This window comes from Bos grunniens, chromosome 29 (genome assembly GCF_055505025.1).
Source record: "Bos grunniens cultivar Pamir isolate PY7600 chromosome 29, Bosgru_T2T1.0, whole genome shotgun sequence".
NCBI lineage: Eukaryota > Metazoa > Chordata > Mammalia > Artiodactyla > Bovidae > Bos > Bos grunniens.
This window is the reverse complement of record NC_141193.1, coordinates 9,162,556-9,190,188: the sequence shown is the minus strand read 5'-3', so window position 1 is coordinate 9,190,188 and position 27,633 is coordinate 9,162,556. Positions and strand designations below refer to the sequence as shown.

The 27,633-nt window shown below is 45.5% G+C and overlaps 1 protein-coding gene and 1 long non-coding RNA gene across 7 annotated transcripts in view; both read right to left on the bottom strand.

Moving 5' to 3' along the window:
* Positions 1-5,134: 5,134 nt before the first annotated feature.
* On the bottom strand, positions 5,135-8,036 carry LOC147341973 (uncharacterized). Its single transcript, XR_015157826.1, has 2 exons — positions 5,937-8,036; positions 5,135-5,641 (listed from the first exon to the last, which is right to left on the bottom strand). It is a non-coding gene; the product is annotated as an uncharacterized LOC147341973 (long non-coding RNA).
* A 3,628-nt stretch (positions 8,037-11,664) lies between these two features.
* Positions 11,665-27,633, bottom strand: part of LOC147341972 (phospholipase A and acyltransferase 3) — a 29,624-nt gene continuing 13,655 nt past the window's right edge. For 4 of the 6 annotated variants that reach the window (XM_086384464.1, XM_086384466.1, XM_086384467.1 and 1 more), the window contains exons 3-5: positions 21,739-21,841; positions 18,918-19,186; positions 11,665-11,937 (exon numbers count right to left, since the gene is read on the bottom strand). In XM_086384464.1, coding sequence (XP_086240590.1) covers positions 11,836-11,937; positions 18,918-19,186; positions 21,739-21,841 — 474 coding nt within the window. In that variant the 3' untranslated portion in view covers positions 11,665-11,835. Of the gene's footprint in view, positions 11,938-18,917; positions 19,187-21,738; positions 21,842-22,049; positions 22,273-24,567; positions 24,759-27,633 lie in introns of those variants that run through there. The other 2 variants (XM_086384469.1, XM_086384468.1) reach the window with 2 other exon arrangements.

Here is a 27,633-nt window from a genome sequence, read left to right as displayed (position 1 = left end):
AGCCATGAAATTAAAAGACACTTACTCCTTGGAAGAAAAGTTATGACCAACCTAGATAGCATATTGAAAAGCAGAGACATTACTTTGCCAACAAAGGTCCGTCTAGTCAAGGCTATGGTTTTTCCAGTGGTCATGTGTGGATGTGAGAGTTGGACTGTGAAGAAAGCTGAGCACTGAAGAATTGATGCTTTTGAACTGTGGTGTTGGAGAAGACTCTTGTGAGTCCCTTGGACTGCAAGGAGATCCAACCAGTCCATTCTGAAGGAGATCAGCCCTGGGTGTTCTTTGGAAGGAATGATGCTAAAGCTGAAACTCCAGTACTTTGGCCACCTCATGCGAATAGTTAACTCATTGGAAAAGACTCTGATGCTGGGAGGGATTGGGGGCAGGAGAAGAAGGGGACGACAGAGGATGAGATGGCTGGATGGCATCACTGACTCGATGGATGTGAGTCTGAGTGAACTCCAGGAGTTGGTGATGGACAGGGAGGCCTGGCGTGCTGTGATTCATGGGGTCGCAAAGAGTCGGACACAACTGAGCGACTGAACTGAACTGAACTGAACTGAAAATCACTGCAGATGGGGACTGCAGCCATGAAATTAAAAGATGCCTGCTCCTTGGAAGCAAAGCAATGACCAAGGTAAAGACCATATTAAAAAGCAAAGACATGACTTTGCCAACAAAGGTCTGCCTAGTCAAAGCTGTGGTTTTTCCAGTGGTCATGTATGGATGTGAGAGTTGGACTGTGAAGAAAGCTGAGCACCAAAGAATTGGTGCTTTTGAACTGTGGTGTTGGAGAAGACTCTTGAGAGTCCGTTGAACTACAAGGAGATCAAACCAGTCAATCCTAAAGGAAATCAGGCCTGAATATTCAATGGAAGGACTGATGTTGAAGCTGAAACTCCAATACTTTGGCCACCTGAGGCAAAAAAACTGACTCACTGGAAAAGACCCTGATGCTGGGAAAGATTGAAGGCGAGAGGAGAGGGGGACGACAGAGGATGAGATGGTTGCATGGCATCACCGACACGATGGTCGTGAGTTTGAGAAGACTCCAGGGAAGTCTGGGGTGCTGCAATCCATGCGGTCGCAGAGTCGGACACGACTAAGCGACTGAACTGAACTGAAGTGAACTGATGGACGTTACTATACCGGTTTGTTTGCATGCATGAACGTATGTTTTCATTTCTTTTGGGTAAACACAAGTAAGGTTGTGGAGTTACCGGTAAGTGAATGGTTAATCTTAAGAAACTGCCTACCCACCCCCTCAAAAAAAGGAAACAAAATGCTGTTGTTCAAGTTCCCCTCAGCAACCTAGGAGAGGGCGCCCTCTACTGGGGAAAGGAAGAAGCCCATCGCGGAGATGCGGAGTCTGGGAGGCAGAAAAAGGAAAATGAACCCAGGAGAGACTCGAGGTTGGGAGATTCTCGGGGGTAGAGACAGAGGAGACAATGTGCTTTTCTCATGAAAAAGAATCAGTTCTTGGCGACGTATACCCATGCCTTTATTAACCTTGTTTCCTCCACCTTCCCCTTCTCGTCGGGATCGGCAACCCTGGCAAGACTTAAGCGCTGCCCTTCCTGGTACTGACTCAGCAGTCTCTTTCTCTACCTCCATCCCTGCTCCTATAGCTGGAGCGAGCTGGGGCAGGGACTTTTTTTAAATGGAGTTTTGAAAGAAAATAAAACAGGTGAGCTAAAGGGGAAACACACACGAGTGCATTTAGAAGCTGGTCATTCGATAACTCGGCTGTTCAGAGATGGACATTCGTCAGCAGGCTTCCTGTGAGCCCGGCTGCGTCCTGCAGGTCCAGCGGCCCCTCCCTGACGGTTCCAGGCGCATCACCGGGCGGTCATTCCAGCTTTCCAACAGGCATATGCGTATCCTGCCACCGCAGCTGAGCCTTTAATGCCAAGAGGTATTCTCAAGAGGACTTTAGAAGTATGTGTAAATGTCTCATTTTCATACTTGCTCTTCACATTGTGTGCAATCAAACAATACTTACTTAAGAAACAGGGGGAATGCAGAAATGCCTGCAGGGCAGCAGGAAGTATGCTGCACTTTTTCACAAGCCCGTGCTCCACAACTACTGAGTCTGTGATATAAAGCCCAGGAGCCGCAGCTACTGAGCCCAGGCGCCCTAGAGCCCGTGTTCTGCAACCAAAAACAGCCACCATGATGAGACAATGTGCACCACAACTAGAGAGTAATCCCCACTTTCCTCAACGAGAGACAGGCCTGTGCAGCAATGAAGACCCAGCAGAGCCAAAACTAAATAAATACATTTTAAATAAATAAATAAATAAAAGCAGTGAGAAGAGGAGGACTTATCTGGAACCACACAGCAAATGAGCCAGGAACCTCAACTGACAGTGGCTAGCATGGAGAGAGGGTCATAAACAAGACAAAGTAGCAGTCCGCAACAGAGTTCAATTGTTTTTGTTTTGTTTTTTTACTGCATCGCGTCTTAGTTGCAGCATACAGAAGCTTCTGTTGCAGCCCATGGACTCTCTTGTTGGGCTTCCCTTGTGTGCTCGGCTGGTAAAGAATCTGCCTGCAATGTGGGAGACCTAGGCTCGATCCCTGGGTTGGGAAGATCCCCTGGAGAATGGAAAGGCTACCCACTCCAGTATTCTGGCCTGGAGAATTCCTGTACAGTCCTGGGATCACAAAAGTGATCCAGTCCTGTACAGTCCATGGGATCACAAAAGTCGGACACAACTGAGCAACTTTCACTTTCACTGTGGACTCCCCAGTTGCAGCATGTGGACACCAGAGGGCATGGGCTCAGTAGTTGCCCCGTTCAGATTTACTTGCCCCGAGGTATATGGGATCTTAGTTCCCCAACTACGGACTGAACCTGTGCCTCCTGCTTTGGAAGGCAAATTTTTAACCACTGGACCACCAGGGAAGCCCTCAACTGTGTCTTTAGTAGAATCATGCTAGTCTGCATTTCCCCAAATAAAATCTTCCTGTGCTTTTATTGAGTTCCATTAAAATAAGCCTAAATGATCACAAAACGGAAATCAATAAACTAAACTCCATGCCTGCTAGCTAACAAGATTTCCCAACTGGCTGCCTTCATGACAATTCCTTGAACTTACTGCTTTTCCCTCTTGCTTCTGCAGCATCACAGTGAGGCAGGGGCCAGGCCCACTCCTACGATAACACCTGCCATCACACCTACAGTCATGAGCACATCAGTGACTTGCAGCAAGAAGAGAAGTGGGGTAACGCTCAATACCAGGGGTCTGACCACGGATGCATAGAATACCAAGAACCCTCAGCTCAGGGAAGACCCTTTTGGTCTGGTCCTCTTCAAAGCAACCCCAGCAGGAATAAATACAGCCATGAAAGGGGACATCCAGAGAAAGCCAGCCACCCAGGAAGGAGGGGAGAAAGTGGCCGGCCAGAGGGGAAAGAGTAAGTGGGAGGAGGGGCCGCAGGTATGAAATGCAGGGAAGGGAGGGATCAAAGAAGGGAAACTCAATGGCCCTGTGGGTGTAATACCCCTGGAGGGTGTGGGTGCCCGGATGACGTAGGGCTGACCAACTGGGAGCCTGGGAGCCAGTGTAAAGGGGAGGAAACCACCCCGTGCCCTCTCGCTGCCCAGAGTTTGTGGGCAAGAAGCTCGCCTGGACCACCCTGTGTCCTAGGTGCCCGGCCACCTCCAGGCGCATAGCAGGCTTGTGACTGACCTGCTGAACAAATGACTGAACTCTGGGTAGCACTGAGGTTCTGCTTTTATGAAATAATACTGTCTCACTTGTGTGCTGTTGGGGAGAGGAAATTTCCCCTCTGTGCCTCTTGCGTTATTGTGGCTGAACTAAAGATAAAACAAATGATAAAATGAAAAAACAATGGAAACAGTATTTGCTTGGGCTCCAAAATCACTTCAGATGGTGACTGCAGCCATGAAATTAAAAGACGCTTGCTCCTTGGAAGAAAAGCTATGACCAACCTAGATAGTATATTACAAAACAGATACATTACTTTGTGGACAAAGGTCTGCCTACTCAAGGCTATGGTTTTGCCAGTAGTCATGTATGGATGTGAGAGTTGGACTACAAAGAAAGCTGAGCACTGAAGAATTGATGCTTTTGAACTGTGTGCTGGAGAAATCTCTTGAGAGTCCCTTGGACTGCAAGGAGATCAAATCAGTCAATCCTAAAGGAGATCAGTCCTGAATGTTCATTGGAAGGACTGATGCTGAAGCTGAAATTCCAATACTTTGGCCACCTCATGGGAAGAAACAGCTCATTGGAAAAGACCCTGATACTGAGAAAGATTGAAGGTGGGAGAAGGGCATGACAGAGGATGAGATGGTTGGATGGCATCACTGACTCGTGGACATGAGTTTGAGTAGGGTCCGGGAGTTGGTGATGGACAGGGAAGGCTGGCATGCTGCAGTCCATGGGGTCGCGAAGAGTCAGACATGACTGAGCGACTGAACCGAACTGAATGATAAAATCGACTCAAGATAGACTCATAGAGAAAAAGAAAAACATTTTAATACATACACAGAGCCTCATGGAAAGGGTCCCTAAGAAGCAGCCAAGTAGGCAGCTTTCAGACATTTTAGACAAAGAAACAATACATTTGTGAGAAATTGACAGGACAAAGAAACTACTGTGTTCTGAGTATTGGGTGGTTTGTGTTGTTGTTATTGTTGCTGTTTGTTTGTTTGGCTGCCCTGCGTCTTTGTTGCAGCACAAGGGCTCCTGGTTGAAGTGCACAGGTTTTCTCTGGCTGAAGGCTGGCTCTGGTTGCAGGCTTCCTTCCGTTGCACTGCACAGGTTTAGTTGCCCTGAGGCATGTGGGATCTTAGTATCCTGACCAGGGATCGAACCCGAGTCCCCTGCATTGGAAGACGGATTCTTAACCACTGGACCACCAGGGAAGTCCCCAAACTTAGGTATTGCGTGTTCAATTAGTGAGGAATCTAAGCAGAGTTCGCGCTTGGGGTGGTAAACTAAAGAAGTAACGAGGCGTTTATCCAGGCTTCTTCCCCCGGATTCCCTGTCCCTGGCAATAAGGATGTCCTTCTATGTCCAGATGCAGCGGGGGCACCTTTCACATGAGGGGTGTATTTCCTGCTATCAGGAGATCAGAAAGGAGAGTCAGAGCATCCCTCTTGCCTTGGCCATTTCTTAACTTTAATTCAAAATAAGCAATGTTCCATTGTAATATATTTGGGAGTAGTCCACCCCAAGTCCCAACAGGGCTAGTCATAAAACTAATCTAGATAAAGACATGGATACTCAGAAAACACAAAAGGATACAGTAGATATGGGAGGATGATCCCTGAAGACCAGTGTACTCAGCCCAGCTCCGCTGTACTCACCGACACGGTGACATGGACAGGGGTGGGCCAGCTGGTAAGATTGGAAGCTGGGCTTCTATACCCAACAGAGACTTGGAGACAGTGGCCCCATCCTTCCTGGGGATGACATTCAAAGAGATGGCTTCAGGTCCTGGCAGCACTGAGCTTTTTCAGGCAGGCATCTGAGGGGTCATCCTGCAGACATGGCCTCATGTTGCCAGAAGCCCTGCTGGAGTTTGACGGTCCCTTGGTGCAAAAGTCTGGATGCTTTTGTTCTGTGGCTCAAGTTCCACTGTTCTCACAAGCCCACATTCTTACCTAAAGAGAATGAGACAGAGGAGAGTCTTTCTAGAGAAACAGTGTGATAAGAAGGAAGGGGTGAGGGGGAGATAGAAAGGCAAGTTAGTGAGTTACCTTCAGTGGAAAGAGTTCAGAAATAGAGGTGCAAGGGCCAGGAAAACGAACAGATGAAGGAAGGGACTACACACACCCCCAAGCGCCCCCTGCAATCTCGAGGGCCTCTTCTTTCCCCAGTAGAGGGCGCGCGCTACTGCAGTGCTGTGAGGTACTTGGACAACAACTGGGTCGTTTCTTATAATAAACGTTCACTTACTGTTGTTGTTGTTCAGTATCTAAGTACTGTCCAACTCTTTGTGACCCCATGGACGGCAGCATGCCAGGCTTCCTTGTCCTCCACCACCTCCTGGAGCTTGTCCAGATTCATGTCCATTGAGTCGGTGATGCTATCTAAACATCTCATTCTCTGCCACCCTCTTCTCCTTTTGCCCTCAATCTTCCCCAGCATCAGAGTCTTTTCCAATGTGTTGGCTCTTCGCATCAGGTGGCCAAAGTATTGGAGCTTCTGCTTCAGCATCAGTCCTTCCAGTGTTCATTGATTTCCTTTAGGATTGACTGGTTTGATCTCCTTTGCAGTCCAAGGGACTCTCAAGTGTCTTCTCCAGCACCACAGTTAGAAAGCATCAATTCTTCAGCACTCAGCCTTCTTTATGGTCTGACTCTCACATCTGCACATGACTACTGGAAAAACCATAGCCTTGACTATATGGACCTTGGTCAGCAAAGTGATGTCTTTGCTTTTTAATATATATATTGTCTAGGTTGGTCATAGCTTTCTGTCCAAGGAGCAAGCAACTTTTAATTTCATGGATGCAGTCACAGTCCACAGGGATTTTGGAGCCAAAAAAAAAAAAAAATCTGCCGCTGCTTCCACTTTTTCACCCTCTGTTTGCCATGAAGTGATGGGACTTCACTAATCTTAGTTTATGATTCTGCAATCCTACACCTAGTGTTTACCCAAAAGAAATTAGAATCCATGTTCATGCACACAAACAAACCTGTATGGGAATATCTATAGTGGCTGTAATAATTATTGTCAAATATCAAAAACTACACAAATGTCCTTCAGCTGGTGAATAAAGAAAGGCTGGCCCATGCATGCAGCAGGATACCACTCAGCAGTAACAAGGAACAAAGCACGTCACGTGCTACAACAAAAATGAACATCAGACACATTCTGCTAAGTTAAAGAACCCAGACACAAAAAGCAAGCTTCTATATGATTCCATTTGTATGACATTCTAGAAAAGGCAAAGCTATAGGGAGAGAAAAGAGATCACAGGAGCTGAGGTGTGGAGCTGGGGTGAGGGGCTGGCTGATGACAAAGGGCCTGGGGAGCTTCAGGGGTGAGTGACTTTCCTGTGACCTTTGTTCTCCTGATGGTCACATGGATATGTGAGAGTTTCAGCAGTCAAAGAACTATATACAAAAAGCGTCAGTTTACTATTACTAAATGTTCTTCAGTAAGTCTAACAGTTACACTTATTTTGAATATAAACATATATATAAACACATATGCCTACATGTGTATACACACACGTGCTGTCCATCTGTTTTAATGGTTGAATAACACGCCATTAAATGCAGACGTCTATTTTATTTGGCCAGTTTCTTGCTATTGAGTGGTTCCCAGGGTTTGGACATTCTCTTTAATGCTGCGATGCTATGGAAGGCAGTAAGGAGTTGGTCCAGGACTTGGCCAAGCCTGCCCCAGTGCCTCCCCACGCAGGCTTTCACTCCATCCCTACACAGCCCGCAGGTAAGGATTATTATCTGCTCTGCACGAAGTGCAGCTGAACTTAGCAGGGGGGTGGGGGAAGTCACGTGTGCAAGTTGCACATTCAGGGAGCAGGAGACCGAGGATCCCCAACTGCTTCTGTCCAGTTGGGAGGCCCACGCTCCTTTCCTTACACTGTGCAGCCAGTTGTAAACTATTGAAAGGAAGTAACTGTGTCTTATTTCTGTTCGTCACTCCAAAACAACTAATATATAGGAAACTGGACCCAAGATGAGATGCTTCCCAAGAACCGGGGTTGGCTTGAACTGAACCCCACTCTCTAATGGAATAAAGTCAACAGTCTGCCCATGAACTCAGTTCTAATGACAACGAGCCCTTGGTACACTGTGGGGGTGGGGAGCATGATGAAGTCAGCAAATGGCCCTTGAGTGCCTGTTGTGCCAGGCACTGAAGGGAGAACCAGTGCATGATAGTGCAACTGTTCCCCCTCTCCACCTCAACCCTGGGGCTTAAACAGAGAACCTGTCCTTGCTTGAGGGAGCCAGATGGCTCACACAGACCTGCTCATACAGAAGGCCCAGTGTTCATAGCCAGAGGCAGAAATCTCAGTCAGGTCTCCAAGTCTCGGTTTTCGCTTGGCCTGAGACAGGAAAACCAGAGACAGGCAGAGGGGAGCCCTGGCAGGGAACATTCTAAAAGCTGACCCTCAAGGAGCCCCAGTCCAGCCTGCAGGCTCCCTCTGTTCATCACCTACAGTCAACAGTTGGGAGCCCTTCTTGCACTGGTGAGAAGTCCCTCCCTTAACTGGGGTGACTGGGCTGGAAAGCTCTTTGGGGGACAAAGAAGAGAAGGTGAGGGGGTCCAGAAGGCAGTGTGGGTGGACATGCAGCAGGGGAGTGAGTCCGAGTGATGTACACAGGTTGGGAGTGAGCGCACTGTATGTGCAGAGTGTGTGTGTGTCAGATAGTGAGTCCTGACTCCCAGTAGGTCTGAAATGCCTCCTAAAGGGCCGTCTGCCTCCTACCCTGGCATGGTCAGTTTTTGTAAGCATTCCCTTGTGTGCAGTCAGAAAGAATCTGTATTTCCTAGTTCACTCTACGTGCTCGTTGAATCAGCTTGTATGTTTTGCGAAGTTTCTGTATCTTAACTGATTTTTGTGTCCCCTTGATTTATCAGATCCTGACAGAGGCATAGGTAGATCTCCCACTCTGGTGAACTGGTCATTTTCTCCTTACAACAGACCAAAATTTTTAATATCTCTTTTAGGATTTTTATTAGATGCAAACAATTTTAGAAGTATTAATATCATACCTTCCTAGGGAATTGAAAGTGTTTTCAGGATCTTTGTGGAACGTTTCTCGACACCAGCAGTTAATTCTCTGAGTTTCCAGACACCAAGTGGGTGCTCACTGAATCGGTTTGATTTTGACACTAAACACAGACGTCACAGCCTAAGTGCTCAGTCCCCTAAGACTGTCTTCCTTCACATCAGATGTCCTTCACCACTCACCTGTACTTTTGTCAAAACCCCTCCTACATTTTAGCAGTTTTCCAGAAAGGCTCACAGAACTCAGAAAGGCACCTTAAATATTTACCAATTTATTAGGATGGATACAATTCAGAAGCAACCAAATGGAAGAGAGGTGGAAGGCAAGGCGTGGGGGCAGAAGATGCAAGGAGCTTCCCTCTCCTCTTCAGGCAGCCACTCTACGGACACCTTGGTGTGTTCACCACCAGGAAGTTCATCAAGTCTCCTCGCTGAACAGTTTTTATAGAGCTTAATCTTTAGCAACCCCTCCCATGTTCCCTTCTTAGAGATCAGCAGCCTGAAATTTCCAACCCTCTAATCACTGGGTCTTTCTGATGACCAGCCCCATCCTAAGGTTATCTTAGGGTCTAAGTCACCCCATTAGCACAAACTCAGGTTGATCAAAGGGGTTCCTCAGAAATAGCAAAAGATAAAGCCTATCAACAAGGAAATTCTGAGGGTTTTAGGAGCTCTGGCCCAGAACCAAGGACAAGGACCAAGTGTATTTCTTATTATGCCACACTTTTCACACTTTCTGTCTACTACTCATTTTTGGTTTAAAGCTTATATTTTCTGATATCAATATAGCTATGCCAGCTTTCAGTTAATTAATATCAATGAATTAACCAGTTTTTAGTTAGTAGTTGCCTAGTATATCTTCTTTTATTAAAAATATTACTATAAAATTTATTAAAATAATTTTGAAAGTTTTATTTTGTTTAAATTTTCAAGTTTCAGCTATTTATAAGGTATATACCATGTAAATGTTTTAATATACAAAAGTAGGAGTAAAATGGCCACCCACATACCTAAGGCGTGGGTCAAAAGCTGATTTTAGGTCATTTTATCTGCATCTATTTTTTATGCCATGTGTTTTACGTAAACCTCATACCTTTATCACACTTAATAAGATTCATGATTCCTTAATATTCTTCATTATCCAGTTCACATTCAAATTTCCCCAGTAAACCCAAATTACTTTTAGAGTCCTTTCTCACTTTAGTTACTTTGTCCTCAACATGTCTTTCAGTCTAGAACACTTTATTCACACCCCCAATTTTTTTCCTTGATAACATTAATGTTTTCAGGATGTCAAATGACTTGTCACATAAACTATCCATCTTATTAACTTCAGTCTTTATGTCCTTATATTTCAATTGTATCTGCTGTAAACAGTATTCCCTGGATTCGTTTTCTAATCCAGTATAATGTTTGTCTTTTACTTGGCAAGTTTAGTTCATTTATATTTATGGTCACTATCAATATATTTGGAATGAGTTCTTCCATCTTATCTGATTATTTCCACAAATCTCACTTTTTATAGGTAATGTTTCATTATTTTTTAATTGAACAGGCTGCTTTTGTTTTGCTTTCTTGTGTTTAGTCTACCTCATTCCTTTTTATTCCATAATTAATTTGTAGATCTATACTCCATGGGTCCACATCATAATCTCCCCAGTGTGAGAGAAAGGCCTTCAAGAGACTCCCCTTTAATTTTGGCCTGTGTCCCTTGAGCTTGGCACACTTGAAAACAGGCATGAGATGTTACATCAATAGAGCTAAGATAAAACGAAAAGAAACTAACTGGGAGAAAACTATGCTTATGTCAACACTGGGGAAAGAATGAGCATAAGCTTTTCCTAGACCAGGTATGGTCCAAGCAGTAGTAAACTAGAAACGAGCCATTTATAAGTCCTGTCCGGGATTCCACACACACATGGTCCCCAGACAACCAAGGCTGCCAAGGGAAACATTGGCAACCAGATAGAGGAGATGACTTGCCTTGTGGAGGGAAGGACAATTGGCCCCAGAAGGGTGCTTCCGAGGAGCCCACAAAAGCCCCTTTCAGGAAACTGGTCACTTTGAACATCTGCCAAGCCCAGCTAGTAACAGAGGCAAACGGGACCAATCAAAATGGTCACACCTCCTTCCCTAACCCCTCCCCAGAGGCCTCAGCACCAGGCACATCACATATAAGACCATCCACACCCACACTCCATAAGGTCCGAGGCAGCCTTTGTACCACGTGACCTGGCTCCACTGGGCAGAGCTGATTGGTCTAGTGGGCCACCTGATCCAATGGCTGTCAACCAATCAGTAGACAGCTCAGTGTGGTGAGGGAGCCAATCAGATTCTCTCTCAGGAGCTTGTGTTAGGAGTGTCTCACAGGCCGCAGGGAGGGATGAAGCTGAACGGGTATGGGAAGAGAAGCCACAAGAGTGGGTGTGGGATCAGAGACTTGGGGGCCGTGACAAGCCCCAAGAGGAGAGGATGCAGGATCACTGTGGGGTGGAAGTGATAAGGCAGAGAAAAGCTGTGGAGAGCAGGGGAGGTTTTAAACAAGATTGGGCAGAGCATGTAATTTTCATTATGGCTGTGGTTTGGTTTGGTTTGAGCCCCACTGGACATCTACAGACTCCGGCTGCTGACTCCTGGAAGCCGGGCTGGGTCTAGTTCCAGGTCAAGGGTCCTGGTTTCCCTTGGTTCCTGTTCTTGCATATCAGTCAGGTGTGTCTGTCTCTCTTGGTGCCCACCTGTACCTACACAACTGGAAACACCCATTACTTGAGATAACCAGAGCTGGACTTTGTTTCCTGCAGGTAAAGAACACAGCCCACAATTCGAAAGTGAGAGAAAATCACCAAAGACCCAGAGCACAGCCTGGAATCAGCAGGAACACAGCCTCGCTGCAACCTCAACAGACTTCATGCCAGACAGTTTTTGATGCATGTCCCCCAATAAAATCTTTCCTTACTGGGCTTTATTTTATTCTTGTGAAAATAAACCTTATTGTAAAATAGAATGAAAACTACAAACCAAAGCAGAAACCCTCTAGGCAAACAAGACCCCCTCAATGTATAAAGTCACTGCAGACTGGACTGTATAAAGTCACTGCTTCTGTTTCTTGTTTCTTGAGAACATGACTCCGATGAGGCCCATGGCTGCAAGGCCCACTCCCGCAATGCCAACTGCCATAATGGCATCTCTGACCTGCAAGAGAGAGGACAGTGAGTCAGACTCTGTGTCAGGAAGCTGAGAACAGACTGTACATACAACAAGGACATCCAGCTCAGGGAGCTGGACATGCCCCTTAGCTTCCTTGACAAACTCAGGAGTCAACAAATATTGGCAGGGAAATGGGGAGAGAAGGGCAGGATGGGAAAGGAATTGGTGGATGGGGCCAGCTGCCAACAAAGTACACAGGCATAAAGAGGGAAACTCCTTTGACCCTGTGAGTTTTTAAAGTAGACAGAGCCCCAGAGGGTGGCTATAGAAAAGACAGGGAGACGAAGCCAGATGGTTGAAATCCCGGCGGGCCAACAGGGAGCTCTTGAAGTAAGTGTAAAGTTGAAGAGGAATTGCTATTGAATCCTTAATAAACTCTGACCTCTGTCCTACAAATCCCTCACTTATCTTCACCCTTGCTGAATCCCCAGAGCACAGTCCAGCCAACCATTGACTTTTGCATGTTCTTAAATATATGACTCAACTATGAAAAAGAGTAGTGAGGTTATACTTTAAACTATTAAGATATCTGACTTGTATTGCTTATAATAGGAAAAAAAAAAAACCACTGGGACAAAAGTAAGAGTAAGTTTCATGGTAAAAATTGAACATATGTCAAATTTCACTCTTTCCTGAACTCCAACTAAAAATAAAGTAAGTCATTAGTTTTAGGCATAATTTCACTAGGACTCAGAGAATACTCACTGCAATGAAGGCACAATGCCCCAGTCGGCAAAACTCTACTTCTCCCAACTAAAAGAGTATCATGAACATGGATCAAGAAATCTCCCCTGAAACCAAACCAGGCATTTAATCAGAATCAAGATTCAAAAAGGAAAAGATTTTCTTAATGGTTTGATGCCAAGAAATCCAATGAGACAATATATCAGAAATCTCAATAATATAAAGGGTGAAAATGTGGACCTGAAACCCAAAATCCACATCCTTACATGACCCGCCAACTCTGCCCTTGGTACCCTAAGCACAGAGCTTGTCTAGGTTGTATATTTTGTGGCTGCAAAACTCACACATGCCCAACATAAAGAACAATTTGGAAAGCTTCAGTGGTTAAAAAATATGTATCTTGGCGCTGCCCAGGCTTATCTGAGCCATAAATGTGTCCAGCAAAGCTATATGAAATTCCAGGAAATATACCAGTGTAACTAAGATCACAAGGTACCCAGAACTGGTATCTTCGGCAGCAGAACACGTGAGGACAGAAGTTCGAATGAGGAAACTGACCTAAGTTCCATTGTCGGTCAGTCTTGAGAGCTTCCTGTGACAGGTAATTCGGAGAAGGCGATGGCACCCCACTCCAGTACTTTTGCCTGGAAAATCCCATGGACAGAGAGGCCTGGGAGGCTGCAGTCCACGGGGTCACTACAGTCGGACACGACTGAGCAACTTCACTTTCACTTTTCACTTTCATGCATTGGAGGAGAAAATAGCAACCCACTCCAGTGTTCTTGACTGGAGAATCTCATGGACAGAGAACCCTGGTAGGCTGCAGTCCACGGGGTTGCACAGAGTCTGACACGACTGAAGCGACTTAGCAGCAGCAGCAGCAGTGAAAGGTAATTAGGCTGGCTTTATGGCACCCGTGGCTCTGTTTCGGTCTTGCTAGGGAACCTGCATATAACCACTTGTATCCAGTGTTTTCCTTGCTAAGCTAGGTGTTAGGGTGGGAGAAATGGTTTGCAGATAATGGAGTGGGAACAATAAGCCCCCAGTTCTTTACAGAACCTCATAGTGTGAGAAGAAATGCTGATGGAGCCAGTTCATACAAAAGGTACTTGGTCAAGGAAAACAACAGTAGCCTCATTGTTTGTGCTCATGCTTTGTACAAAGTATGTAATTCAATACAAAAGTAGTATATAGTTAGTTCTGAGGGTGCAAATTTTACAGAAAGAATGATCTTCCTGGGAGAGACAGTGCTCCCTTCAGATGTCATTGATGATTTTCTTGTTGCAAGGCTGCTGGGTCCAGTCCAGCCACTGTGCTGAACTTGCAGGAGTTCTGATCATGAAAATAGGCTACATGGTGTGCATCAGAGGTCTTCAATCAGAATATTACGAAGGAGAAAAATTGTCCTTCGTTATCTTTTTTTTCAAAGTGGGCAAACTGTAATTCTGTCAAGGCATCCCACTCCAGTACTCTTGCCTGGAAAATTCCATGGACAGAGGAGCCTGCAGGCCATGGGGTTGCTAAGAGTCAGACATGAGTGAGCGATTTCACTTTCACTTTTCACTTTCATGCCTTGGAGGAGGAAATGGCAACCCACTCCATTGTTCTTGCCTGGAGAATCCCAGGGACGGCGGGGCCTGGTGGGCTGCCGTCTATGGGGTTGCACAGAGTCAGACACGACTGAAGTGACTTAGCAGCAGCAGCAGCAGCAGCTGCTTATGCTAAAATGTCCACTCTGAGTTAAGCCCTGGAATTGTTTCTAGGAAAAAGACAGCTTGAATGTGCTTTCTTTACTTTCAGCAATGTTGTAAGTGGATATAAGAAGAGGAATATTACTCAGAGAGCAACTGAGCAACTGAGCAATTCAGACTATGAGGGGTTACAAACTAAGAATGTTTATAAAATATTTGACAGCAAGTTGGCTTTAATATTTACAGTAATTTTTAAATAACGCCCTGCAATTTATCCAGGTTTATGAAATATACACATTACCATTGGCCAAATCTTCAATTTCTACTTATCTTAAAATTGTATCTGACACAGAATAGACTTCAGCCTGAGTGTGTAGCTCCTAGCTGCTTTTTTTAAAAAGTACTATTCAATGTGAAGGCTTATTTACAAAAGCTTACTAAGGATACATTTCTTGAAACCTGAGTATTTTTAGGTAGGTAGATGGAAAATAGGAGAATCTGTTTTAGAATACTCAGGCATGGAAAGCACAAACTACATTTTGGTTTTAATCCATTGCTTCCCTTTCTAACTGGAAAGCTACGAGTCACATGTAGTCTGTTGAAGGAAAATCTAGTCTGCTTTAAAGAGCTGAACACAAATAAACATAATGACTAATCAGATTCTTTTAACACAAACACAAATGTCCTCATGAGTTAAATGAAAGAGAGTTGCTGCTTTGACAGCGATTACAAAGAAAACTACTGCTGGACATTGTCCAGCACCCGCTACTTCCACCCTCTCTGGTGAGACGGGACAAGTGCGGAAGCTGCATTTTAATTTGGCCACACCGTGTATTATGATCGTTGCTTGCCTTGGCCAGTGATTCTCAAGGAGGGGAGAGGCTTGGCCTCTGGGAGATATTTGTCAATATCTATAGACATTCTGGTGAAGGCCATGGCAACCCACTCCAGTACTCTCGCGTGGAAAATCCCATGGAAGGAGGAGCCTGGTAGGCTTCAGTCCATGGGGTCCCGAAGAGTCAGACAAGACTGAGCGACTTCACTTTCACTTTTCACTTTCATGCATTGGAGAAGGAAGTGGCAACCCACTCCAGTGGGTTGCCTGGAGAATCCCAGGGAGAGGGGAGCCTGGTGGGCTGCCGTCTATGGGGTCGCACAGAGTTGGACACGACTGAAGTGACTTAGCAGCTTAGCATAGACATTCTGGCTCTTACACCTGGGGGTGGGAAGGCTACTGGCATCTAGAGGGTAGAAGCCACAGACGCTGCTAAATATCCTTCAATGCACAGAGCAAGTCAGGACAACGAAGGCTTAACTTCATTGTCGATGGCCCAAAACGTTAACAGTGCTGAGGCTGAGAAACCCTCATCTAGGCCAAGAAGTGAAGGGGAATCTTGGGGAACAGTTTACACGGCGCCTGCCCTTGCTCCGCAGTCTGCCCTGCTTTCGTGTTCTCTGGAGGGGTCCAGGAGGACTGCTGATGCTGTTTCGCCTTTTTCAGATGTATGAGTGGTGCATCGGGCTAAAGGCTCAGGAAGACAAATGGCAGGTGTCTGGTTAGTGTTGCTTCACTTTTCACAAAGATATTTGTAGAAAGAATGAACAATAAACAAATATTTCTTGGTTCTTTTACTATCTCAAGATTTGGAATTGTATTTAAACGCTCTAAATATTACGTTTGTGTACTGACAAATGTGTTTTACTAGATTATGTAACAACACTGTGTTGAAATAAAATGTTCTACTTATATGAACTTCTGAATTTGTTCTTCAGTCTATTAATAACCACTAAAGGAGAACTAAAAATGACACAATTGAGAGATATTTTATAAATCTTCCTAATACAACACCCTAAATTTATTACTTCCCAAATGTGCACAGTAATCTCTTTTTTTATTTTATTGCTGCATAGGAGGGTGGACATTTACCTGAAGTTGAAGCCAGGTCTAACTGGGACCTCAACTGTTACCTAGTACCACAAATTATGAAATCAGATTTATTTAGCATAAGTTTCTCTTTATTCTGACATCATCACTGCTACTTTTAAAAAACTTCTATTATACTAAATATACCAGTGAATGTTAGTTTTCTCATTTAAAAAGATAAATAATTGGAAAACAGGAGAGAGAAGATAAGGAAATCAGAAGAGGGCTTCCCTGGTGGCTCAGTAACAAAGAATCTGCATGCCAATACAGGAGATCCGGGTCCCATTCCTGACCTGGGAAGATCCCACCTGCCACAGAGCAACTAAGCCCGTGCACCACAACTATTGAGCCTGTGCTGCGAGCCTGGGAGCCGCAACTGCTGAGCCCCCGTGCTGCAGCTACTCAAGTCCATGTGCCTGAGAGCCATGCTCCACGACAAGACAAGCCATCACAATCAGAAGCCCGCACAGCAACAAAGACCCAGCAGAGTCAGAAATGAATAAATAAAAAATTTTTAAAAAGAAAATCAGAGGCGCAGTCTAGGGATACAACCTCCAGAATAAAAAAAAAAGAGAGAGAAAATGGAAAACTTCCCAGAACTGAAGAATTGGGGTTTCCATACTGAAAAGAGTCATCAAGTTCCCAATACAATTCATAAAAACAGATCTGTGCAAGGTTTATCATAGATAAATTTCAGAAAACTGAAGATAAGGAGAAGAGTCTATAAACTTCCAGAAAGATAAAATTGGTCATATACAAAGGCTCGAAAATCAGAATGAATTCAGAGTTCTCAGCAAGAATAGCTTAAATGACATAACAATGGAGCAATACCTTCAAATTTGGGGCAAAATTTTTTTCAGCCTAAAATTCCATCCCCAGTCAAACCATCAATCAAATAGGATAAAATGAAGATATTTTCAGGCACACCCAGTCTTTTTAAAATGCACCTTTTCTCAGAACCTATTCAATGTGGTATTCCACCAAAACTAGAGAGTAATCCAAGAATGGGAAAGATGTGAGCTTCAGAGGGTAAAAGCATTAACACAGGAGAAAACGGAAGGGTGTCTCTAAGGGCTGCTAGTAAAGACAGATACTAGGATGACAGGATGCATCTAATGTGACTCAGGACAAAGCTTTCGAAGGTCATTTTCCCCAACAGGCACGTGTGCTGATGCCCAAATCCCCCAGATTCCTTCTGTTTGCATCACCTTTGTAACCTAATGAGGTTCCTCTCATGGACCTGGCCAATGACTTTCCCAGAAGGAGGCTCTTATAAACTGTCAGAGAAGTTGAAACCAGACTGTGACCCAGAGATTCTGGAACTCTTCACCAAACATTGGCAGTATTACCCTGTCCATAACCTAGGTAGGGGTGTACTTGATATTCCTCAATTTTTATATTAATTGCCTTTCACATTCACATATACATACTTATATATTTATTGCATATATGTACATATATATGGATGAACTAATCAGCATGCAGGTCAGTGTAGTAAACACCGCTGGTTATCAGCAGTATGAGGAAGAAGGCTGAGCATGATCCTTGCTGATGAATGCCTCCCCAGGATGTCACTGTGGCCCAGACAGGCCAGTGGACAAGACACTGGGTGAACCAAGAGAAAGAATGAAAATGAGGACCATTATGACCACTTCAACTCCCACGATTTATTAACAGAATTTTCTTAGTTGCCACTATGCTAAGCATAAGGATGCTCTTATCTAATTCACACAGTAACCTTCCGAGATCAATATCATCACTTGTACTTTACCCAATGGCAACCCACTCCAGTATTCTTGCCTGGAAAACCCCATCGACACAGGAGCCTAGTGGGCTACTTGACCACCACACTGACCAAGGGAGAGACCAAATCGCAAAAAGTTAAAAAGTAATGAAAATCAACAGCCTGATGGATCTTAACCTCACCTTTCATCAAAAGAAAAAGAAAAGGCATATTCCTTTGCATCAACTGGTATCTAAGAACTTTTAAAAATAATGCTGTCACACACACACACACACAAAAGGAGGGGGAGGGCCAGAAAAGGAGGGGAGGAAGTGAGAGAAAATGAGGAGGAAGTTAGTTTCCCAGGAGAAGTGATTCAAAAACGAGAGTGGCCATGGCTAAAGTCAACTAAGTAAATAAACATCCCCTGGGGGCCCCTGGACTGCCCCTTGGGTTACAGCAGGACCGGGAACAATGCTTTTTATAAGCAGGAAAAGCTGTGTCAAAAAGACCTGGGATTCAAATCTCACCTCTGCTACTTATCAGCACAGCTGGAGACAGCTCTCAGGAAAAGAGATAACACAGATTTGTTTGATGACAAGAAAGGCCTGGGGCTCCGTTTCTGCATCTGTTAAGCAGGACAATGAAACCTGCCTCTGGGGCTGTGGGAAGGGTCCGTGTCAGGGCCAGGCAGCCAGGGAGGGCTGGGCAACCGGGCTGACAGTGATGCCTGTGCTCAAGCCTTCAGCCAGCATCCCCTACTCCCAATTGTCTGTGGTGCCCATCACCTCACCCCTGTCCCCACCCTGACTATGATGTTCTTGAGGAGAGTTCTGTCTCTGCTCTCCTGTCTTGTTTGTGTGCCTGTCTCCACCCCAGCCAAGTCCACACTGATGCCCGCGTCAGCTGAGAAGGTGGAGATGGGGGCACACTGAGGACCCACCTGGTCGCTGCGGGGGACCCCGTAGCGCAGCTCATTGACGAAGTGCTCACAGTTCTCGCTGGTCAGCTTGTAGAGAACCTCCTGGCCCACCAGCTCCTCCGCCCGCTGGATGATTTTGCTGGGAGGCAATGGCGAGTATCTGCCATCGTGCTTGTTGTTGACGTGGTACCTGTCTCTCCCAACCACGTCACACAGCCGCTCCTTCTTCACTAAGGCCTTGTCAGTCAGTGCAGACATGAGACTGGCCGCACCAGCTCCTGGGATTTCGCCTGTGGATCCAGGAAGAGGAACACAATTGGTCCTGGGCCGGCCCCCAGCCTAGCATCCACCACACCAACAAGGGGATGAGCAGATGAGTCAGGGTCAGAGCTGTGTGGCTTTGGATAAGACCCTTGTGGTCTCTGGTCCCTGGTCTCCTTATCTGAAACAAGGAGTGAAGTACCATAATTTGTTGTGATTTTTTAACCTACAGAAGCTGGCCTTACACACCCTGTGACACCCCAGTGGCCCTCTTGATTGTGCAAATACAGGCTCTGAGCACACCCACCTCCCTGGGAGAATAGAGTGTTAATTTTTTGTGATCCCGCCAAGACTCCACTTCCCTGACACACACAAAGCTGATCACTGCAGAAAAGGTGGATGGATCTGGGGAACGGATCCCATTCCCCTTGGAGCAAAGGGACCAAAATCCCACGGCTGCTCCTGGAGGTATGACACCAGGGAGATTCAAGGGGTACACAGGCACAACCCTGGCCAATGCTGAGGGGCTGGAAGGTGCAACAGGTTTCCAGAAGTGAAACTGCCTTGAAGAAAGGGATTTGGGGTCAATACAGGGACCAGGATGGTGTGGAGCAAAAGCTGGTGCCCACACAGAGATCCCTCTTGAGGTCACCAGCTAATATCATGTAGGGAGGGTATGATGACTGAAAACTGGGCTTGCCTTTAAAGAGGTGGGCCCCAGGGAACATCACAGAGGAGACTCATGTCCTTCAGAGAGCCTCTGTGGCCCTGCCATGATTGGGAACCCTCGGTCTCTCCCAGGAGGGGAAGCATCCCATTACACGGGGCAGGACCCATCTTGCGCTGTGATGCCACGTGACAGCAACAAGCAACGGCCAGAGGGTCTGATCAGAGTGCAGGTCCTGTTCTGCTCAGCTTTCCAGAGAGGACTGAACCCCTCTGCCCAGAGAACAACTATGAGGTTTGGAAAATCAGAGGAATTCAGATTACCTCCTAGTAGGGCAGGAGGTGCTTAAAGGATTCAGTGAAATAAATAAAAAGGCGCTGTGTTTGAGCCCTGAGTCTGTGGAGAGGGTCAGCGTGGGGACTGGATCAGGGGAGCTCCAGAGGCCCATCCACCTTCAGCCCCTCAGCGGGCAGGTAGGGGCCTGGGACTGGGGAGAGGCAAGCTAGGTGCCTAAGGCACAGAATTTCAGGAGGTTCCAGCTCCAGAGGTGCAAGTTCAGAGTCAACACCCAACAGTGAGGGCTTCCTTACACTCCACACGCTGGGTGCCACCCTGGTGAGAGTGTGCGCAGGCTCAGAGGCAGAAGCAATGGGTGCTGATTCTGGTTCCATCACTGCACGGTCTTGACATGTCACTTAACTTAGCTGAGCCAACACTGGGAATCCACAAAGACAAGCTAAGATGGATTCATGAACACACATCAATTTAGGAATTTAAAAGTTCCTTTTAAAAGAATTGTTTTACTTTTTAAAGTTAGTCTATTAAACAAAATACTAATTAAACAATTGGAGAAAGGGCACCTGGATGAGGCAAACACTCGATGACTGAATTTGGGGGAACCTCAGACTTCACAGCAGAGCATCAGGTTTAAAGGCAGGAAATAGAGAGTTAGCCAGGGTTTGAGTCCCACCTCCAGGACTTTCCTGCTATGTGACCTTGGACAAGTGGCTTAGTTCTCTGCACCCCATTCCCTATAGAAAAGGCCCAATAAATTCCACCTGTGCCTACAGCGGTGGACAGGGAGCTGCAAGGATTTAAGAAACTCACTCAGTAAGGTGCCTCCCCCAGTGCCTGGAACAGGGTTGGTGCCCAGCAAGTGTTGGCTCTCATTAGTACTGGGCTGTTCTCTAAGTTTCCTTCCAGCTCTGACTTCCACCGTTTTCTCAGTAGTATGAGGTCAGTCCCCCTGCCTCGCCTATTTCACAAGATTCCTGTGACGCTCCAATGAGAAGATGCAGATAGAAGCATCTTTTCCCTTTAAGGAGCATTGCTCACCCAGTGATGGGTGTCACATTGTCCACCCAGATCCCTGTCATGCCTTTCCTGTCTCCTGTCCAGCAGTTACACCCACTCAGCACAGTCAGTCAATACTGAGGCCCTACTATGTGCCAGGCCTTGTCCAAGGTGCTGAAGAGGAACATGAACTAGACACCCCACCAGCCCTCAACTAGTTTATGCTCTGGTGAAAGGACACTCACAATGAACAAACAGAAAAAAATAAGATACTTTTAGGTTTTGAAAAGGCTGTGGGGAAGATTAAGTAAAGTCACACAGGAAAGGATGACCAGGGCAAACTGCCCTCGCTCAGGCTGGGGAGGGCCACGCTCAGGAATGGCCATGTGAGTTGAGACTTGAATGATGAAGGGGAAGCAGCTGTGCTGAGAGCCAGTAAAGAGCATCACAAGCAGAAGGGAGAGCAAAAGCAAGGACCTCAGGAAGGAAGGCTGCAAGGAGGCCAGTGTGGCTGAAGTCTTGTTGGGGAGGAAGAAGAATGTTGGGGTCCCCGGTTACCCACAGCTCCCCCCATCCCCTCTGCTCCAGCCTCAGCACAGTGGAGGCCCTGGGTGCCCTTACTTGGTGGGGCCAGGTGGACCACATATCCGTTGCCAATGTAGACAGCCCAGTGTCTGTAGAAAGGGCGGAAAATCTCAATCAGGTCTCCAGGCTGGGGTTCAGGCTGCAAAACCAAGAAGAAGGCCGTTAGAGGTGATGGGAGAGCTGGGAACCAGGGCGGGGCTGAGCCTAGAGGGAGCAGCTGAGCGGCCTTCATCTCACTCTCCAGGACGTCCTCTGGAGCCCGCCCGGCCCACTTCACACACTTGTGTCCCAGAATTGCAGGGACTCCGGGCCTGCCCATCTGTCTTTATGACTTGCAAAGTGCACACCTGAAGGGTTTCTTCATTTGCTGGGGCTTCTACCTTCTTGTTACTCTTAATATTATTGACTGAACTCGAGCTCCGAGTCAAGCACTCTGCTAAGCGTTTCACAGGTGCAGCTCAATAAGTTCACACAACCCGCCTATGAGGTGGGCACTGTTGTGATCCCTGTGTGATGAAAGAGGAAATCAAGGCTCAGAGATGGAAGGGAGATTTTGCAAAACCACCCAGCCCCTGAGTGATGTGAGCAGGACTCAGTGCTAGGCCGCGTGATTCCCAGGCCATCGTCTTGACCACCACAGTGACCGTCAGGCAAGCACACGGGTTATCTGACTACTGCCCACCTGGGGGCCCTGCAGACGCTGTCAAATCTGGGGGGCACGGTATTCCACAGACACTCCCCTACCTGACCCAGAGCCGGGCAGACAGGTGGTGTCAGCCTCTGGCAGTAATGTCCCCCTGGCTGCTCCTCCTGAGAGTGAAAGTGCGTGCATGCGTGTGTGACAAGCAAAGGAAAACTCTCTGTGCACTGTGCTCACTCCTCTACTTCTGACACCGGATGTGTGGGTTTCCCACACTAAGAAATTCAATCCTTGGTGCACACTGAGTGGGTGTCCCACAGTTTAACTCAGTTCTGACACTCACGGCCCAGAGTCAGCACAGACCCCGCAGGCTTAGTCCCAGGAGACTTCGCTTCAGATGCCAGGTGCAAGCTGAAGTTGTCACCTGCGCTCTGAACAACTGGCTGTAAATTGATGGTTCCCACAGCCCCCTCCCTTGGGTTCAGTGGTTTGCCGGAACAGCTCATAGAACTCAGGGAAACAGTTTACTTGCTAGAGGACCCGTTTACTAGAAAATATGCAACTGAAGAATAGCCAGGAATGCAGAGGGCAAGCTGTAGGGGGAGGGATTCAGAGCTTCCTTGCCCCCTCTGGGGACCACTGCTCTCCAGCACCTCCACGCTCTCACCAACACCCCATGTTAGGGGTTTTGTGGAGGCTTCATTATGTAGGCTCAGTTGATGAGATCATTGCCCACTGGTGATTAATGCTACTTCCAGGTCTTTGATCACCTGGTCAGTTGAAAGGGGCTTCTTCTGAATGATGAAATGCATTCCTCTCAACCCCACCGCTCAGGAAGTTACTCGGGTTTTAGAAGCTCTGTGGCAGGAACCCAGGACCAAGACTAAATATATATTTCTCATTACATCACAGTGGGCATGTGTGGGAGTGAGGATTTGTGTGCGTCTGCAGGGGAAGGTGGGGAAGGATGCTAAAACGCTCCTCAGAGCCCCACCCTGTGATGAGGGCAGTGGCCCAGAGCCTGAGAACAGTCAGGAGATCTTCAAGATCACTGTCATTCAATGTACCGAGGTCCCAATACCAGACACTGTGCTAAGAGCTGCAGGTAGGGGCACTCGATCTGGACTTCCCTCGCCTAAACCAACCATAAATCTCTTTGGGACACCTGGAGACAGAGCTCCTCAGAGGTTGTTCCAGCCCTCTGTCCTTCCCCCCTCACCCCTTGCTCTGGGGGGCTGTCCACATCCCACCTCCAAATTCTGGCCTGACTGAGAGATTCCATCAAAGATGAGTAGGGAGTGTGGACTCCCCTGGGATAGCAATGATGAGCAGTGGGAATAGCCCATCACCACTCTACAGTGGCTGTGAAGCAGGGTCAAGGGCAGTTCATTTCTATTTATAGAAGCACTAAAACTGCCAAGAAGCATCCCATGTGGCAGGAAGTATACAGACAAATCATGTTGTCTTATTGCAGCAACTATAATTTATCTTCCCAGAAAAAGGCACCCAGACCTTACTGAGAATCTATTTCAGAACACTGGACAATGGTTACAACTTACAAATCCCATTTGTTTTCCAAAACAAAAGAGGAAAATGTATATTAATTGTTGAGTAAGAGTTCGGAGGTTTTCAAGGATCCCCAGAAGGGAACTTAACTGGCATTTCCAAGAATAAGCCAGGACATAAAGGCAAGGCAGAGACCCAGCCCTCAGGGAGCCTAAAGATTAGAAAAGGAGACATTTTGGACTTGAGTAATATGAGGGCTTCCCTGATGGCTCATACGTTAAAGAGCCTGCCTGCAGTGCAGGAGACACAGGTTTGATCCCTCGGTCAGGAAGATCCCCTGGAGAAGGGAACGGCAGCCCACTCAAGTATTCTTGCCTGAGATTTCCATGGACTGAGGAGCCTGGTGGGCTACAGTCCATGGTGTCGCAAAAAGCCGGACACAACTGAGCAACTAACATTTTCACTTAATATGCTGTCGAGCAATAAGCAGCCAGTAGATACGCAGACCCAAGGAGCTCACTGTATCCCAAGCAAATCACAATGAAAGAAGACCTATGCAGAGAAACATGTTTACTATACACACACACACACACACACACACACACACACACAGAGCAACAAAAATATCTACGAAGAAACTCAGACTCTGTAACACTGAATACTGATGCTAAGTGAAAAAAGCCGTACCAAAAATCCACATACAGTAAAAATTTACATACTGTGTGATTCCACTTATATGTCATTCCATAATAGCCATCACTATGGGACAGGAAAGTAATCCATGATTGCCAGGGCTACAAGGGGTGGACAAGAAAGGGGTATGAGGGAATTTTGGAGCAACGAAAGTTTCTGTACTATTCTGTATTTGATCATGGTGAATGGTTACTCAATTGTATGTGTTTATCAAAACCCATTGAACTGAACACCAAAGGGAGTAAATTCGACCTTAATTTTTTAATTAATAAAATTTTTTAACTTTGAAAAATGGATATCTACAATTTGAAAGCAAAAAGTCTGTGATTTTTTTAATAATCATATTGCCTTTCTCTTATAAAAGGCAAAAGGCACATATTTCCAAATACTCACTAACTTCAAACATGCCACCACTCAAAGAAACTTCTTTTTAAAAATGATCTAAAAGGTGATGGATTCACCCACGGGACCCTGTGCACCAGTGAGAAGCAAGGATTCGATGTTCACTTGACGACACGGACAATCTTAGCTACAGTGCTGAGTGGAAAAACGAAGACTGAGCTCTGCAAAATACCACTTATATAAATTAAAGACAATCACACACAAGCCAATAATACATGTCTTATCAGAACCATACCCAAAAAATTATTTTTAAAAAGCAACAACAAAAGAATCTCAAAAACACACACATCATTTTAAAAATTAAAGAGCACATATTAAACATATTAGGATGCTAGCTAACCATTCGGAAGATGGAGAGAAAAATTATGATACAATGGAACTTAAAAGTCAACAGAAGACAAGGGGTCTTGCAAGGACCAATGAGGACAGGTTGCCATGATCACAAGACATGAATAATTCACACTCTTTCACTAAACTCTAACTGGAGAAACAACTGCTTAATGATACACACAGCCAACTGTGCTGAATCAAAATTTAAAACTCAAGAAATCGTGTTATATATTTGAAATATGAGAACTACAGTCCTTGGGCCCGTTGTGTGCCTCTGCTTATTTTCATCTGCTGGCAAAGAATAATGTTTACATTTTTTAATGGTTGGGGGAAAAGTCAAAAGAAGAATATATTGTGACACAAGAAATTATATGAAATTCAAACTCCAGCGTCTATAAAGTTTTATTGGCACACAGCCATCCCCATCATTTACGTTGTGGCCAATGTTGTTTTCTCTCTATGGCAACAGAGACCAGACATAATAAAATGTTCCCTCTCTGGTCCTTAAGTTTGGATCAAAAGTGATCCATCCCACACTTGGCTTGATCCCCAGCTCTAAAATCTAGTGGTATGCTATGCCAGGTGGTTCTTCCCCCAGGAACAGGTGAGCCAGCAGGAAGCCAGCAATTCTCCCGAGCGCAGTAACCCGGGCTCTCCCACACGACACAGGCAATGACAATGGCAAAGCTGAGACTCTGTGCCCACGGGATTTCAGAACAAAAAGTCTTTATCCTCTCCACAAAAGCACAGCTTATAATGAGCTGTGTAACAGCCATTTTCCTTAGCAAGCAAATGGGGAACAATGTCTGGCCTCTGCAATTCATATTGGAAAAACAACCTAGATGACCATTAACAAGGACCAGCGAAATAAATTATCTTATATGTGTATGTATTTATAGCCAATAGAGAGAACAGGTTGGTTTTACATGAGCAGACATAGAAGCAATCGAAAAGATAAGTTGGAAAACATTATCCCATTTTTGTTTAAAAAACATCATTGTGACATATGATATTGCTTTTATGTGAAATCTAAAACTAGGCTACAAATAAACTTATCTACAAAACAGAAATAGAGTTACAGATGTAGGAAATAAACTTATGGCTCTGGGGGGAGGGGAGTATGGAGAGAGAAACTGGAAGATTGCGACTGACACATACACAGCACTGTATATAAAATAGATAACTAATAAGAACCTACTGTATAGCACAGGGAATTCTACTCAGTACTCTGTAATGGCTTATATGGGAAAAGAATCTAAAAGAGTGGGTATATGTATACATATAACACATTCACTTTGCTGTATACCTGAACTAACAAAACACTGTGAGTCAACTATACACCTATAAAAATTATTTTTTAAAAAAAATTGTACACTTATAAGCAAAACATATTATACACTATGTATGAGCTACAGAAAATACATCAAACTGTTATATACTATATACAGGGGGGATTGGGATTCAGAGACTTTTACATTTTATATTATTTTATTATTTTTAATCAATGTGAATTACTTTTATGATAAAAAATTTTTAATAATTTTAGATGGGAAAAAATCCTTCATACTGATGACCTTGCAGTTTTTTAATTGGAAAAGGTGAATATTCTCTGTCACCAAAACCTCTTAAAACCATCTTGCATTTGAAGCCTGTAAATATTCCCATGTTAATAATGCTTAAAAATCATTAACATTTGAATGTATCAATAACACTTAAAACCACAAAAATAAAACCTAAAATAATACGGTAGATATATCTCAGATCTTAGAATAGAGAAAGACATTCTAAAGATAGAGTCCAAAGAAAAAGGCATAAAGTAAAAGATTGAAAGTTTTTATAGGTTTCCATGGTGGCTCAGTGGTGAAGAATCCACCTACCAATGCAGGAGACACAAGTTTGATCCCTGATCCAGGAAGATCCCACATGCCTTGGAACAATTAAACCTGTGTGCCAACACTATTGAGCCTGTACTCTAGAGCCCAGGCACCACAACTACTGAAGCCCACGCACCCTAGAGCCCAGGCTCGGCAACAAGAGAAGCCTCTGCAACTAGAGCAGACCTCGCTCATCGCAACTAGAGGAAAACCCTCGCAGCAATGAAAACCCAGCACAGTCAAAAATAAATAAATAAATAATAAACATTTGGGGAAAAAGTTTTTATGATTGAAAAAAATGTTAAAGTTCTTATTTAAACTTTCTATCATTGCCTATTATGTTCACACTCCCTCTTAAGAGAAAATGACCACCCACAATCCCGACGGCCCCGGCAGCCATATTTTATACCACGTGACCACTGCAGACCAGCCTCCACCAGCTGGACTAGAAAAAGGCACGGATCCCAAGCAGGTCAGTGCCCTGTG